The sequence below is a fragment of the Cephus cinctus genome, unplaced genomic scaffold (assembly GCF_000341935.2).
Source record: "Cephus cinctus unplaced genomic scaffold, Ccin1 Ccin1_scaffold0462, whole genome shotgun sequence".
NCBI classification, from domain to species: Eukaryota; Metazoa; Arthropoda; class Insecta; order Hymenoptera; family Cephidae; genus Cephus; species Cephus cinctus.
Genome location: NW_014333138.1, coordinates 331,467 through 346,708, shown reverse-complemented (window position 1 = coordinate 346,708; position 15,242 = coordinate 331,467). Strand labels below are relative to the sequence as shown.

Genomic DNA, 15,242 nt, shown 5'->3' with positions numbered 1-15,242 from the left:
GGGAGGTACAGCCGCGGAGGAACGAAGTGGAATAAAAAGAAGCGTAGGCAGATGAGAAGGAAAAAAAAAGAAAAAGAAAAAAGAAAGAGACGATCTGATTTCGAACGTGATTGCGAGAGAAGGACGAAGATGGAACTGAGAGGAGGCCGGAAGCCCCGCGGAGCTTCAAATTATTCGAATCCTCTACGATTTCCGAAGCCCTAGCTACGATCCGATCCGCGGTGCTGAATTTAAAGTAGTTTCCACATATCGGCCTCGACACTTGCCATTCCCTTCTTCTTCACCTCCTCTATTCGTAGCCTCCGCCATCAGACAGCCTCTTCGCTCCTTGTCCCCTTACATTCCTTCCCTCTCTCTCTCACTCTCTCTGTTCCGCTAACTCAATCATTCGCTCGGTCTTCCTATCTGTTTGTCCGCCAGCATCGAACTTGATCTCGAATCACGAATCTCGATCGAATTCCGCGAGTCACGCGGATCCACTTCGTTTCCCGGATCGCCGCCGAAACCGTTACTCTTCCCGATCTACCGATCGCGATTCACGACGTCACGGGTCAGGAGCATCCTGATCCCCATTAAGTTAGCCCATAGCCATCTCGCGGATGTAAAGAAAGGATACGGATAAAAATAAAAAAGATAAAAAAAAAAAGTATCATTCGAATTTCCTACAAGGAGTTAGTACCTGCCTGTGCCATTATCCACAGACCAATAGGCCATTTCAAATTATTTAATATAGCAAATAGATACCGTGAGCAATATCTACAAGTATTCGTATGATATATGCACGTAAGATGTATACGTATATGTATATCCACATGAGACTTAGAGACTGGTAGGTACGAGAAGGAGGAACTACCCAGAGTCAAAAGAAAATACTGTCACACGTTTATGAGGATGGTAGTCGAGAAAGCGAGCAAGAGGGAAATAATAAGTGAGTACGGGTAAAAGGAGTGAGAGAGAGAGAGAGAGAGAGAGAGGGAGAGAGAGCAAGTAGAAGCGAAGGAGGAGTATTCGGAGGATATACGATGGATAGAGAGAGAAGTGTATAGAGGGGGTAATATATAGAAGGAGGGGATCCAGAGGAGGGTAGATGAGCGGGAAGGGAGGGCAACCGAGAGTATAGAGGTATATGAGAAAACAATAGAGCTGATTTGCAAACAATAGAATAACGTTAAGAGTCAAGTATTATACGCTGTTGTTACTTCTTGTGCCATAACGCCGGAGAGCATATGCCCATTAATATTCAAAGGCGAAATAATGTAAACGACACGAAAAAAAATCGGTGGAATAATTTGAATTTTCTCCGTATGAATTCTACACCAGGGATATATGGGCATTGATACGTCGCGGCGTCGAGGACCGTGCCGACGCGCTTTTCGTATATGTAATTTTTCACGTTTTTTGGTTTGGGGTATGCACGAATGTGACGGGGAGGGAGATGGGGGGGAAGGGAGGTACGGCAACAATACGTCACACGGAATTTCGCAGGTCGCGCAAATTCCATCGGGAAAGATCGTGCATCGTCGGAGATCGGGCGACGATACCGGGATACACGATACCAAAAGTTCTGTGCTCCGCCGGCCACGCGCTCCGCGTTATCACGAAACGAGAGTCTCGTGCACGTAAGAAATTCGCAACCTATCAAACATGCAGGCGATACACGATCCGACCATTGCCAAGCCGTTCGCTCGCGCGCTTAAGTGCCGGCTGTTAAATTTTAATTCGCCACGAACGATTAACGACGAAACAATGGACCGTTCTTGGAATTCCTGTTTGCGGATAGGTCGCATTTCTTTTTTTTTTCCTTTTTTTTCCTTCTCCCTTTCATCCCTGTTTCTTCGTCGCTCGTCGCCCAATTCATGCGAAAATCGTGAGTGGATTATGAAGCGCATTCTGGTAGCGAGTGTCTACTTTTTTGAATATTTTTTTGGCACTGTCAAAATTTCGACACTTATTCTTTTAACGAATTTTCTTAAATGATTTCTCGTACCCGTCCCGTATGTTGGTAATCGTGCTTAACAAGGAACTCACCCTGGCCTCGTCGTTCTCGTCCCTGCGAACATTCTGGAAGAGAACGCTGCCCATTTGCGCCTGCAAGTTTTGCTGCAGCAGCTGAGCGAGTTGGGGATTTTGCGTGAGGATCGCAGGATTCTGCTGTAGGAGTTGGGCCAGCGCTGGATTCTGTACGAGTATCTGACTGAGGGGCGAGTTCGCAAGTGTTTGCAGGGGGTTGCCCAGACTCGGCGAACCCGCGCTCGACGTTTGACTCGATTGCGAGAGATTCGCCGGAGGATTTTGCCTAGGTGGACTCTGCGGCGTGTGCGGCGGCGTCGGTGGACTTCCTGGTGCCGTGGACGAGGCGTCGCTGACCTTTCCTGAAAGAATGAAAAAAATCCCCAGTCGAATAAACCGAGTTCAACCGTTCATTAGCCACGCGTAACTCGTTGTATAATCGCAGCGGATCCAATGCATTATTCTTGGCATTACGTGTGATAATGCGTCGTGTAAATTTTGTATACGAAAACTCAGGAGTTCGATCAAAAAAAATGTAGCCTTTGTTTTTTTCGTTTTTTCTTGTTCTTTTTTTTTAATGGCATCGCTCTTAACCGTTATCGATGTAAATTTTAATAAACAAGCAAATTTTCCAGAATTACGATATGCAAAATTTTCACCTTCGTTCCGAATTCAATTGTTATTCTTGGTAATGAAATTTCTTTCTTTTTCTTTTCTTTGCGATTCTAATTTGTGATAAATATATATACAGATACTGTGCATTCTAATAGCCAAATTGAAAGCTGTCAAATAAAGCTGATTTCATAGCACACTTCTTGCTTGACCCTCGTATTGTACTTTTAATGTGCAACAAACCAAAGGAAAGAGTTTCTATTATCGCGCGAGTAAACGGCGTGTCAAGTGTACGTAAATTTCATTTGTACGGGCGAGTTCGCAACTATCGCGAAATTTGCGATAAATTCTCGAGCGCTTTCGCGCTTTTCAATCATTTACTCGCGTCGCCTTCGAAGTTTCGCTACCTCGCCTTTGTAATACTGCAAAGTCGCTGGTTATCGAGTAAATTAGATCGCGTTGTCCGCGACGAATTTTCACTTTTGATAACTTCGCAAATCACTTATTTTTTTTTTGCATTGTCAATCGATCGCTTCCGCAAAAAGAGACGAAATACTTTTACGGATAATGCAACGATTATTATTATCATTTAATATCCATTTGTACATTTTTTTTTTAATTTTCATTCTCGCTTGCGAATTTACTTTATTCAGCGTCGTATTGGCTGACGAGCACAGCCATTTTTTTTCGCGAACATTAACAAGCGAAAAATTGAATTTAGCATTGCTGGAGATTGCCATTAACGAACCGAATAATAATCGTCCATCGGCAACCCGCCTAAAGTTAATTAAGTGTCCACGAATATCTATATACATCAGATTACACGTATGTTACCGTTAGTCATATATGCTTTCTTTTCGTGTTAACAAAAGTTCCAATTTCACTTAATTTACCCATACTCCAATCGTCGAGAGTTCCACGGAGCGTTCCTTGCCACGAGCGCGGCAAGACTGCCTCGACTCGGATATTCCAAGATTTTGGAAACTCCAATTTCCGCAGAGTGGGGAGTCTTGATTTTAGGATCCCATGAAGTAAAGTCTCCCATTGGTTCGGTACAACCCACTAGTGGGGATGCCGATATGGGGGAATAACAAAGTGACAGGCTTATGGGGCGCCAAGGTGAAAAAACTCAGAGGGTAAACTTTTTTTTGGGGCAGTTTCGTGAAATTGAGACGTTTCCAAGTTAAAACCTCGTAATTGCTTTTCTCTTGACTTATGGCCATACACATTAGCTATACGTATGTGAAAAAAAAAGAAACACGTGAGTTATCACCACAGAAATTTACAAAGTGTCTATAATTTTTCAAGTCGCACACTCCATATAAGGGCATAATTTCTTTTCCCGAAAATCCCATTAGGCACGGGTATTCATTAAGGATCATCCAATGAATCAGGATACGAAATATTTTAATAGCTAAACGGCAGTCGACGTAAAGATTACATTCCCAGGTAATCTTTCGAAAATGATAAGTGGGTAACGCAAAATCATTGAACGAAAAAAAAATAACAGAAAAAAACGTGAACTGTAAAATCGAAGATTCACACACGAGACACAGGTACGATTTCTCCAAAGGGCTTTAAAAAAAAATCGGTTGGCATCAAAAACTACCCCCTTGGATCCCATTGAATTTTGCGATATGTATAAGCGATAAACCAACACGTCCTACGTACGGTGCTGTCTTTTTAATATCCCCCAAAAGGATTCAGGAATCGGGATACAGGATCCAGGATCGAAGGTTCAGGTAGATAGATGTCCATATAAGCGTAAGACGGTCCATGAGAACGTCAAGGTCTAGGATCTTACCTGAACCCCATTGATCGGGTTCATCGGTGTGGTGGGACAACCCGAAAGAAAAAAAAAAAAATTGGGTTTAAAAATTGAGGCCCAGGAAGGGCTTAAGGACCCGAAGGGATCAGCGACCCCCAGAGGACAGGGTTGCGCAGTAGATCGATGACATCGACAAGAAATGACGGGAAAGACCCACGTATGAAATTGTTCCGTAGCTCCTCGGTAACTTTTCCCCGAGCATCCCCTACCGTGGGTAGGGGTGGTACGCAGATCGATGACATTAGCAAAAATCCACGGGAACTCATCGGGTGCCTATTTTTCTTTTTCCTCAAAAAATTTTCGCGACTGATCGATGATATTACGAAAAAAGGAAAGAAAAAAAAAATCATTCCATCAAAACTCCGCTATACTTTTTTTTTCATTTTTCTCATAATTTCCTTCCCCTATATTCTTCGCACTTTCGAAAGTTTTCGCGGGCGATCGATCGGCCACGTAACAGCCATTACCCGTAGCTAATAAATAACGCGAGAGCCTCTCTCGCTCGCGCCCTCGGTTCCCTCGTGAGCGCCGGTCGATGATCTTGCTGCGTCTGAAACGACTGCACATGCAACGCCGGGCGAAAGAGCACATGCAGTGGGAAGACACGGACGCGCAGTTGCGACGAATAAATATTCATGCGAGTAACTCCCGCAACGTGTGCATTGCGTGTACGTACGAGTAAGCGTACGTAAACCCATGTAATTACTCGTGTCGGCGGCGACTGGTGTCGATGCGAGAGGGGCGGGTCGCGACGATTGGCTTGGTGCGAGAGAGCGAGAGAGTGGCGGTGGAGGGAAAGGAAGACTGGGAGGGAATGAGAAGAAGGGGAAAAAAAAGTGGTGAAAAAGAGCGACCGAGAGAATTTCAGATGAGAGAAGATCGAGAGAATGAGGGAACGAAGGAACGAGAGGACGAGGATATAACCAGAGGGCAGAATTGAAGTAAAAGGACCACGGGAGGAAAGGGGTAGGAGGGAGACAGAGAAATCGTAGGGGGCTAAATCGAGTCGATTTTTTAGGTCCTAGTACGAAACGTCCTGCGCCACGGGAGGGCTGTGTTTCTTCTCGTTTTGAAACGTTCCGTTCGATCCGTGACCCTGGACCCACTCGATCATTATCCGGGAATCCGGGGCTGACTTTCGAATTTTTAATTTCAAAATCGTGTTCGTCTTTTCCTTTTCTTACGCGGCGCGCCGGGTTTGTTCGGCGCGCTCCATTAATAATAATTAAGATAACGAACGACTCACGATTTTTCAAGAACGCGGAGGTAAGGAACTGGTTTCTTTTCGGGGCGCCTTCGTCTCGTCGGAAGCACAAATACTCGGCGGCACCGAAATATCGTCGAACCGATATCAAATTTGAAAAAACTTTTGCTACCCCATTTCCGTAAATCAAAACTGATAACACGTGCTATAAGAGATTTGCATCGATTTACGTTAAGATCTGTATACGTTCCTAAAGGTCCTTAACGTGCCGTGCATTCGCTGCTCCGACGTACGTGTTGGAAGGCGCCAGGAACGAGTTTCATGAGACCCATTTTTATAGGCTACTTAGGACAGACAAGGGAGCGTCTCGGGGTCGAATTTCAAAATTTGCAGGGAAATCGGTTAACCCCGACTCGGGGTGCCGGCGAGTATAGGGTTCCGATTTTTCTCACACGTTAAATCGAGCGTGGTGCCCTGAACGGCTTCCTCCTCTTCATCATCATCCCTTCCGGATAGTCGCAGGTAGCTGGTTGCAGTTTTTACCTGCACGCGCTGCACGATCGAGGGAAGAATGAAAAAAGGTAAGAAAAAAAAGGAGAAAAAAAAACGGGAAAAAACGGAAGATTACGCGAAGGAACCCCCTAGGAGAGGGGTAGCCATGAAGGTGATGGTAGTAGCTGCAGTGTGGAGAAAGATGAAGAGGGATGAAAAAGGAGGGGTGAGAGCAGTGGGTTGGTACGGGAGAAAAAAAGCAGCAAAGTTCCCGGGGCTGGAATAGGGGTAAAAGTGAGTTAATAGTCGGTAAAACGGTATTCACCCTGTGACCCGAGGGTTACGTACTTTTTTTTTCTCTCGTCTGTTTTTTTTCCCCTCACTTCTTCCAGTCAACCCGGAAGGGTCGCGGACGGAATGGGAAGCCAGTGCAGGCAGAAATTGAAGAATATACCTACAACCACCTAAGAGAAAAAGGGTCCTTTACACCCTAAACGGGATTTCCTTCTTCTGTCATTGGCCTTAAGAGAGACTCTCTCTCTCTCTCTCTCTCCCCCCTCTCTGCCTCTCTCTAATAGGAAACGCACTCCTTTCACTGAGAAATTTGAGTAATCGTTCCGAAATAAAAAAAAAGATTTCTCTTTGTAATAAAATCCGAAACCTCGTTTTCCCTTCTTCCCTTTTATTTCACGGATCCAGGAACAATTAGATGCCTAACGTCTTTTTCTTTTCTGTCTGAAAAATTCAAAATTCCCATGACAGACGGTGCTACGTGAAAATTTGGATCTGGTCCATATCCAGATCTCGTTTTCATTTAGGATCCTATTAATGTCCGTCTAACTGTAAACGTAGTTGGTATCACTCGAAAAAAGCAGAGGATTAAAAAAAAAGGCGACGAAGAAAAAAAAACAATAGAGTACAAGCTCATTTACTCGCAGCAGAGTGGCAAGGAACAAAGTAATAAAGTAATACTAGCAGAGGGAACACCTGTCGTGTTGTTTCGAGGCGAGCTAGCGCGATAAAGCTAATCCATCAAATTCTGTTCTCCGTGGAAAACGGCATAACAATGCTTTTGATAATAAATAATGATTCCTGCTTGTCGCCTCGTTATAGCAGCTGCGTCGAATTCGCCTTCGTTTCATTAAAGCCTCAAGTCGCAAGCAAGTAAAATGGCAAATTGTCCATGGAGACAAAAAAGTACTCGGCGCAACAGTTAAGTAATTGAGTAACGAGAAATTTTGGTAGGGATTATAAAAATTTTCTCAAAATTTACCAAAATTTATTTGATCGATCTCAGTAAAAAAATTTCAACTCAATTTCGATGTCCACGGTACTGACCGTTGCTCCGGTAATCACGACCGTACACTTTCTGCCTATAATGCACGAAAAGCATTCGAAAAAAATTCAAAAATTATAATCTCCAAGCACAGATTCGAAGTTTCATTTTTCACGTCCAATCGAGTAGCGTCAGAACCGTGTATCGTTTTGAAGAGTGAGAAACGAGCACGTAGAACGTGGGACATGGCAAATGCATGTCTCTTTTTATTGTTTCGTGGAACTCTTTATTTCGAGCCGTTCGAAGGTGGCAGAAGCACAAGGCAATGGGAGATCGGCGCTGGCCGTTACACGTAGGGTGTTGGGTTTCCAAATTTTAATATTTAAGATGAATCTCGGAGCACGCGGGATACCAGATAAAGGTACGGGGTTCATTTTTAACACCTAACAGAAGTCAAGATGCCCGGGCGCGATTAGAGCGGTGGCCCCGTCGACATTATCCTATGAGAAATTGTAGGCCGTTCGCCTTTTGTTCCAGACGATTTTTTATTGACTCAAATTCTGAAAAAGGTACAAATAAGTGCTCGCGGCGCAAGGGGAGGCGAGTGGGGGTAGATGGAAGTCGAGAAAGGGCAAAGGGATCAGGATGCACGAAGGTGGCAAGGGAAGAGGGTGGAAAAAAGACAATAACCAACAGCAAGCGAACAACTGCCGCAGTCGAACGGGTCCGTGCTCATTTTTTCTCGCGCCCGAACCCGAAAACCCTTTTATGTCTCCCCTCCCCCCCACCAACCCCCAAGATTAATTATCTTCCATATTCAAAAAATGAAAGGACCCAAACAAAGGAGACCAGCCGAAGGAAGAGATTTGGAGGCGCTGCCATCGTCGGGGTGAACGATTACCCAAAAATTTCTCATGAAATTTACAAAACATTTTGTTACTCTTATTAAACCCCATTACCCCCCCCCCCTCACCCCTATCACCGTAATTATCTGTAATAACGTTTCACTCTTTTTATCGGTTCATACTTGACGATTTATATATATTTCTTTAAGCTTCATAATTTTACCCGGGAATTTTGAATATATCTTCCCACGCCTTGCAACGGTGACGACTTTAAACGTTAAATCGCGGGAGCTGTGCTCACTGAATACAGCCGCGTAATTAATGTCGGCAATAAACGATTAAATGTCGGGAAAACATTACGCCGTTACTGCCAGTACCTGTATGTACGTATTTAACGTGTATAATGACCGGTTAGCATAAGGTATTTATAAACGCTTTATTTTCGCATGGCTGCAAACTGAATAATGTCTGTCGAAAAATAGAAGCAACAAAAAACCGATTCACAGCTGTACATTCGTAATTGGCATTGTAAATGCGGCCTTAGGCATCGTCGATAATACTCATTAACGCACCGTCATTTGCCGCACTAACGTTATCGGATGTTTCATGGAAACTGTTAAGAATCAAAAAATAAATAAAATACCAATCAGTCGTTATTATCGTCCATATTGAAATTTCGAGAGTCATCCTAACTTTTTAACCCCTATTTAACTGATGCAAATTTTTGACGAAATTTTTACCAAGTCGTACGGGTTAACAAGCCAGTGTTATATGGCGCGAAATACGAATCGATGAAAAATATAAAAATTAAAATCGACAGCTGTCTCACGATCATTGACGTCATTTGTACTATTAGCCATCTCGTGACGCACACGTGTCTCGGAAAAACGAAAAATATATCTACACGGGGCTTCTCTTCCAGTTCCAATTCCAATTCGGGGTACCAATATGGCGACCAGCAGGGTGCCGCTCGGTATCGCCCTAGGAATCGACTCTCTCCATTGTTTGAGCTCGAAAACGGGAACGATTCCACCGCGTCACGCTCGGAAATTTGAATTTTCTCAGCGTCCTTTTTCACTGTAGGGAGACCGCGAAACCATTAGCGGCCCTCGTCCATACACGTTCATCATTTTAGGTTTCATCGTGCAATCGAGCACCAGATATTTTTTTTTCTTTTTTTTTCAAAAAAAGATAAGTGGAAAGTCGAACGCTTACAGGTAAAAGATAAGCCGGCCACAAGAGATAGATTAACAAGGGAGTAAAAGTCAACGGGGGTATACAGAAGAATGCAGTCCACGAGGGAGCAAGAGAGAGGGAGACTCGTTAGCCCAAAAAATTCAGATGGTCCATTTGAATATCGTATAATGCCGAATTAATGTCGGAAATTCGACTCGCTATATAATAGGCTAAAATTTCGTCTAGACTCCATAAAACGATCGGCTCTCATTTCTTCGGGAACAACGAAACCAGGGAGAGGGACGACTTTGACGTACTCGATACGATGCTACCCTAACCCTAATAATTCCCTGATACAACCCACCAGACCAGACCCTGCTAAGCGCATAGCTTTGGTGCTTTTCTGCTTTTTTCCACCAACGGCCAACTCCGAGGAGTTCCTTTTATTTTATATCCGAGGTCGAGTCCCGTCCACGAGTGCTCCTTTCTTTTTGCTTGACATAATTTAAAATTTATGAGTTCGGGAATCGGTTATGCGCGCGCATTCTCCGTCTACCTTGCACCAACAGCCACCGTTACGAACCTTCTCTATCGGGCACGGTTTCGCCGCGAAATTTGAATATTAAAATTAGTCCCTTTAATGCACCCTCCCTCCCCCCGTCTCTTCCACTCAACATTCCCATGCCCCTACAGCGTACTCCTATAGTCCCTAAATATATACATATATATATATATACACACCAGTAAAAATTATAGCTACCCACGATACACTCACCAGCCCCTAATTCACGACTGGGATGCACCATGTTTTTTCCCTTTCCTTTTTCTTCATTACCCCCTCTACGTCGACTTGAAAAAAAATCGTCACAACGACTGATTCCTACAAGCGCTTTCTCAAGTCGTCAGCTGTTTCGTGCTAACCTCAAGATTTTACCACTTCAGGAAAACTCCTGGTTTAACGACCGCAACTTTGCGAACAGTTCATTAAGATCGGGTGAGACCACCGTTCACCGTATTAGGTTGGACAAACTGGTTTTCGCGGTGTCTCCTTCTCCCTCTGCGGCATCACCCGCATGCGCCATGGGGGTGGATGCCAGTGGCTGCGAAGGTGGAATCGGCTGAAAGGGAAAGAAGAAGCCGAGTGGAATTAAATAAAGAGGAAGAAAGAAAGTGGAGCTCTGGGATTCGACGTGCCCCTTAAGAGCACCGGCTTCGCGGGTTAGCGGAACGTGGATTAAGAGAGCACGGGTGTGACTCTGACTCATCCAGACTCATTTCTAAAGCCGAAGAAATATTTTATCGAGGAAACCAGCGCGGATTGGTCCGTCCACGAAGATACAGAAGTGCACTCTAGACTATATAGGGGGGGCCATGTGTTCCAGATCTCGAAACCCATACGGTCTTGTTATCCTTGTTTTTTATTTTCTTTATTTCATCTTTTTACTTTTATTTTTCTCTCCAACGACCCATCCATCTAACTGTCGTAAAGAATTTCCAGTCTCTGGTAAAAGCAGTGAATAGCAAAAAAAGATTTTTTTTTTATGTAAAATGAAAGGAACGCGCATGCGTTGACTGAGCGATGCGAATAAGTAGGTGATATAATTTTCCTTTTTTTTTTGTCAAATTTTTCTACAAATCCAAGCACACGCGTTACTTTTGAAAAATTCACGGGGTCCAAGAGAAACGACGGCAGCCGTTAAAGTTTCGGCTAGGCATGCCTCCCTGATGGATTGGTGATCCGTGATTAATTTGACAAGCTGACTTTCTGGTTTTCGGAGACTGACAACCCGACCCGTGGACCTAATGGGCCTGAGCAACGGTCCCCCCGGTGCCCTATCTTGAAGTCCGAATCGCTCGTAAGTGGAATTGTTTGAAAAATTAATCGGGAAGCTGTTCGTAGGGAAGCAGTAGTAATGGCGGGTCCCTACCTTTCACCTACTGCGCCTGCCATGTTCGTGGTAGGAGAAAGGACGGAGAGAAGAAGAAAATGGATATATGAGAAGACGAAAAAAAAAAAAAGAAATAAAAGTCAAAAACACGATGCCACCGTATCGGACGGCTCCCGCGCTATTGCTCCTTCGCATTTGACACTGATTCATCCTGCGGGAGTAAAGTTAAAGAAAAAAGCAAGAAATCGGAGAACCTGTATAAGAACTGTGACTGGGTGAGAAAAAAAATCAAAAAAAAAATTCTTACCCAGAGACAGCGCAAGTGTCAAAATAATATTTCTTTTCGACTTTATTGTTAATCGAGAAAATCTTGTATACGTGACTTCGAAATTTTGAAATCGGCCTTCGTATGACAGTCAGTTTCTCTAGTGGTTACGCAAGGACGATGATCGAATGTACGTAAGAATGACGCATCGTCGCGAACGTCGTTAATAGATTTTCAGAAATATAATATTTCGTACGATCCCAAAAAAAAGAAATATAAATGACATCACCCTCGAGGCATTGTTGCTTTTTTCAGTCCGCGAGCGTCACTGGTCATTAGATAATTCAAGAGTGCTCGTACCTGTCAATCTAGCAGCAATCATTCAAAAGACCGCGTACCAGTGTATAAACTCGATATAATGAATTTTTCGAAATATAATTATTAGTAGGCCAAAAAAAGTCATTCGTCGGTGATTAACGTGAGTATATGAAAAATAAGCCAAAAATTGTATATAATTTTTAACGAGCAAACGAAAGGCAAACTCGAGAGAAACTGACAAGACGATACGGTCCCGTAGATCCGTAAATCGTGACGATCAAGAGGAGATGATCGGAATTAAACAAATAATCTTGAGCGTTAGCGACGGAATCCGTTAAGATTCGAAAGGCGCAGAGTAAAAGGACCCCATTGAATCCTAAATTTAAACGAATGTCCGAGTGTCAGCGAGTTGACGGGCAAAATAAACAAGATGCCACGGGAAAAAAGGAGTGAACTAAGCGTGGCCACAGAAAAGGAGCTATGATCTCACGAGAGTCTCGCTCGGTCTCTCTTTCTCTCTCTCTCTCTCCAACGTAGAGAGTCCACTAAAGCTGAGCACTACTCAGAGACCGATCGAGCGCAGATGGGCCTGAAATAATCATTAACCCGAAGAGAATTCGTGTAATTTCACAAAAACTCGAATTCCCATACAGACGGCTCCCGGAGAGAATACGAGTGCGCACGGACTATAGCAAAGTGTAGAAAGAGCGAAGAGAGTCGACCGATACGTAGATCAAGAAAAGTGGGACTGGTCCCCAGCCAGCGAAACAGAGTAAGATCATTGAGTGACAGAAGAAGTCAATTGACGGAAAGAAAAAGCATAGAAGATCCAATTGACCCGGAAACGCTCGAAAACATGTATTAACTGACAAAGGCCAATATTACCTTGGATGAGGATCGATAGTTTTAGGTACACAGTTGGGTAGCGTGTACAGATCAACTTACAGAGTCGGGTCCTGGTATTGCCGTATGCGAAAGGGACTCGGTGCCGATCTCCGTCACTGCTGGTTCTTCTGTCTCTTCTTGGTCTCTCGTGCGAATGATGCCACGCGAGATCAGCACGTGTGTACCAGAAGCAGGCCCGACTCCGTTTCGCGTCGTAAAATCTTTCATAAAACGTTTCACGATCTCGTCTCTCTCGTTCGCACAGAGCGCAGAGCGGGTAACGCGCCACGGGCAAAAGCTCAGGCACAGTCAGTCCCGGCTACCAATTCCGAGGAAAGCGTCAAGTGGGACGCATCAAAAAGAATGAAGATACGTAGTAGCGCAAAAGTGGCGCGCCTAGCGGCAATAAAGTGAAGTAACGATAAAAAAAAGAAAAAGAAAGCACGGCAGGAAACTGCACGCACAGACGGGATGGTCTGAGCTGTCGCGCTTTGTCGGGAAGTAAGGGGCTCCGATTTCGATCTAGGAATCGTAAGTGCGTGTGAGTGTGCCTGTATATAGAAAAATATAAAAGCAGAGCGATCCGGATTCCCCTTAATGCCTCTAATCCGATTCTCTCTCTTTCTCTCCTTCGCCCTCTCTCTCTCTCTCGCTCTCCATCGCCAGCTCGGTAGTATCCCCCCCCCGGCCTCCCTCCTAAAGCTTACCGTTGAGATCTCAAATTAAACCCGTCCGGCATTCGAACGTTGAATATAAGGCGCAGAGGTCGATTTGAAATTTTGGAGCTCGCAACGGGTGGTGACTCGAGTCGCGGGCATTGGAAAAAAAATAGAAAATTCGGGGAACCCCCGTTCGTCCCAGGAATATCGTTTTAAAAATGGTTCGAAGAAAAAGAGAAAAAAAAATACGGTTATCAGTTAATGAATCTCGCAGTGGCCTCGTCGCCGTTCAACATAACGGGGGTGGCTACCACAAAGAGAGCTACGAGAGAGGGAGCGTACCGGTAGAGCCAAAGGATTCGAGAAGAAGCACCGGTAGAAGACGAAGAGGAGGAAGCAGAAGAAGAAGAAAGGAAGACGGCAGAGAGGAGTCCAAGAGAGGAACTGACAATGGACACGTCCGACGAAATTCGAAAAATAAAAAATGATGGGCACCGCTCGTGAAGCCCGGGCATCGTGGACGCTTCTGCCTTGCCTCTCTGGTCTGTCCATCCGTCTGGTCCCGTCCGTCCATCGTTCCATCTCTCTTTTCATCCTTCTGCCTTTATCCAAGAGGAATGATTAATGGGTCTAGAGAAGTACGACGTTCGGAAGGTTTTCTGGTTTTCTCGCGAGGATAATACAGACAACCGCGCGCGCGCCTATACCAGAGACAGACACGTATTCTCTAAGTCCGAGCGAACACGCTCTCTAAGCTTCTATCTCGGTGAGACTGATTGTGAGACTTCAGGTTCGCTATCACTGTATATCACTGTAACGCCATTCACCTTCAGCCCGGCAGTCCGAGATTTCCTGATCCAAGAATTCCTACAGTCTTTGTACCAAGAGCCAGGCCAGCTCGTCTCTTGTTATACCGTGACTATATTTACATGGAATGTCCCAACCCTCTCGGTATAGCTGGGACAATGAGTGAACCAAGTCCGTATTCCTTCAAGGGATGATCCCACGTATACTCAATGTTGGTATAACGTAAGCGGACCTTCCGCTTTACTTTGACGTCCCAGCTGTAAGAAATGGCGCGACACGAACCGCGTCAATTTCGATTTAACGCCACTAACCACTGAACAAGGAGTCGCTCACGAAAAACGTGACGTGGCTCATTCGTATATACGTGCCCTCGGTTTCTTGCTCGAAGCAGGAAATTTTCTTCGATGAGGTTAAACGATGACGGTTATACGCGCTTTTTTTCCCCCTTGTACACTTTTTTATTCGAAGCAACGAGAAGAAAAAACGGCTGTAATTCATCAAGGATCCTACGCTCAGACGTTTCGTGAACATTGTCACGTGCTTTTACTTCTGTTATGGAAGGTACACGTGGTACCAACGAACGCCCGTGTAATTACGCATCGCGGTTGACACGCAGTACCACGTGAACTTGTTACGTGGCTACTGATGACCATGCGTTAGGGAGAAGCCCCGACGGATGATCGTACAGCGAAAGCATCCATCGATCGCGAACGACGAGTCAGCAGCTTCTGGCGTAGTCCGACCGACCGACTTTATGAGTTATAAGTCGGCCATCTTGCGAGCCATCACATATTCACGTGCGCGCATATGTGAAGCCGGCACCGGCAATATGTAAGTGCCACATTCTGTTCTGCGTTCGTACAGTCGATTCTAAAAACTACGTTACATGCGAATATACTCATCCCAATGCTAGTTGAGTACAATACCGGCACCTGTAGTATATACAGGCTATACTGCATATAGTCACAACAAAGCT

At 44.8% G+C, this 15,242-nt stretch overlaps 1 protein-coding gene across 4 annotated transcripts in view; it reads right to left on the bottom strand.

Annotated features, from left to right (window-relative positions):
• LOC107268048 (zinc finger protein castor homolog 1) overlaps positions 1-15,242 on the bottom strand; it is an 87,334-nt gene that overhangs the window by 18,649 nt on the left and 53,443 nt on the right. For 3 of the 4 annotated variants that reach the window (XM_015740406.2, XM_015740405.2, XM_015740407.2), the window contains exon 5: positions 2,029-2,372. The exons of the other annotated variant lie outside the window; for it this stretch is intronic. In XM_015740406.2, the coding sequence (XP_015595892.1) occupies positions 2,029-2,372 (344 nt within the window). The remainder of the gene's footprint in view (positions 1-2,028; positions 2,373-15,242) is intronic. 4 annotated transcript variants of the gene reach the window in all.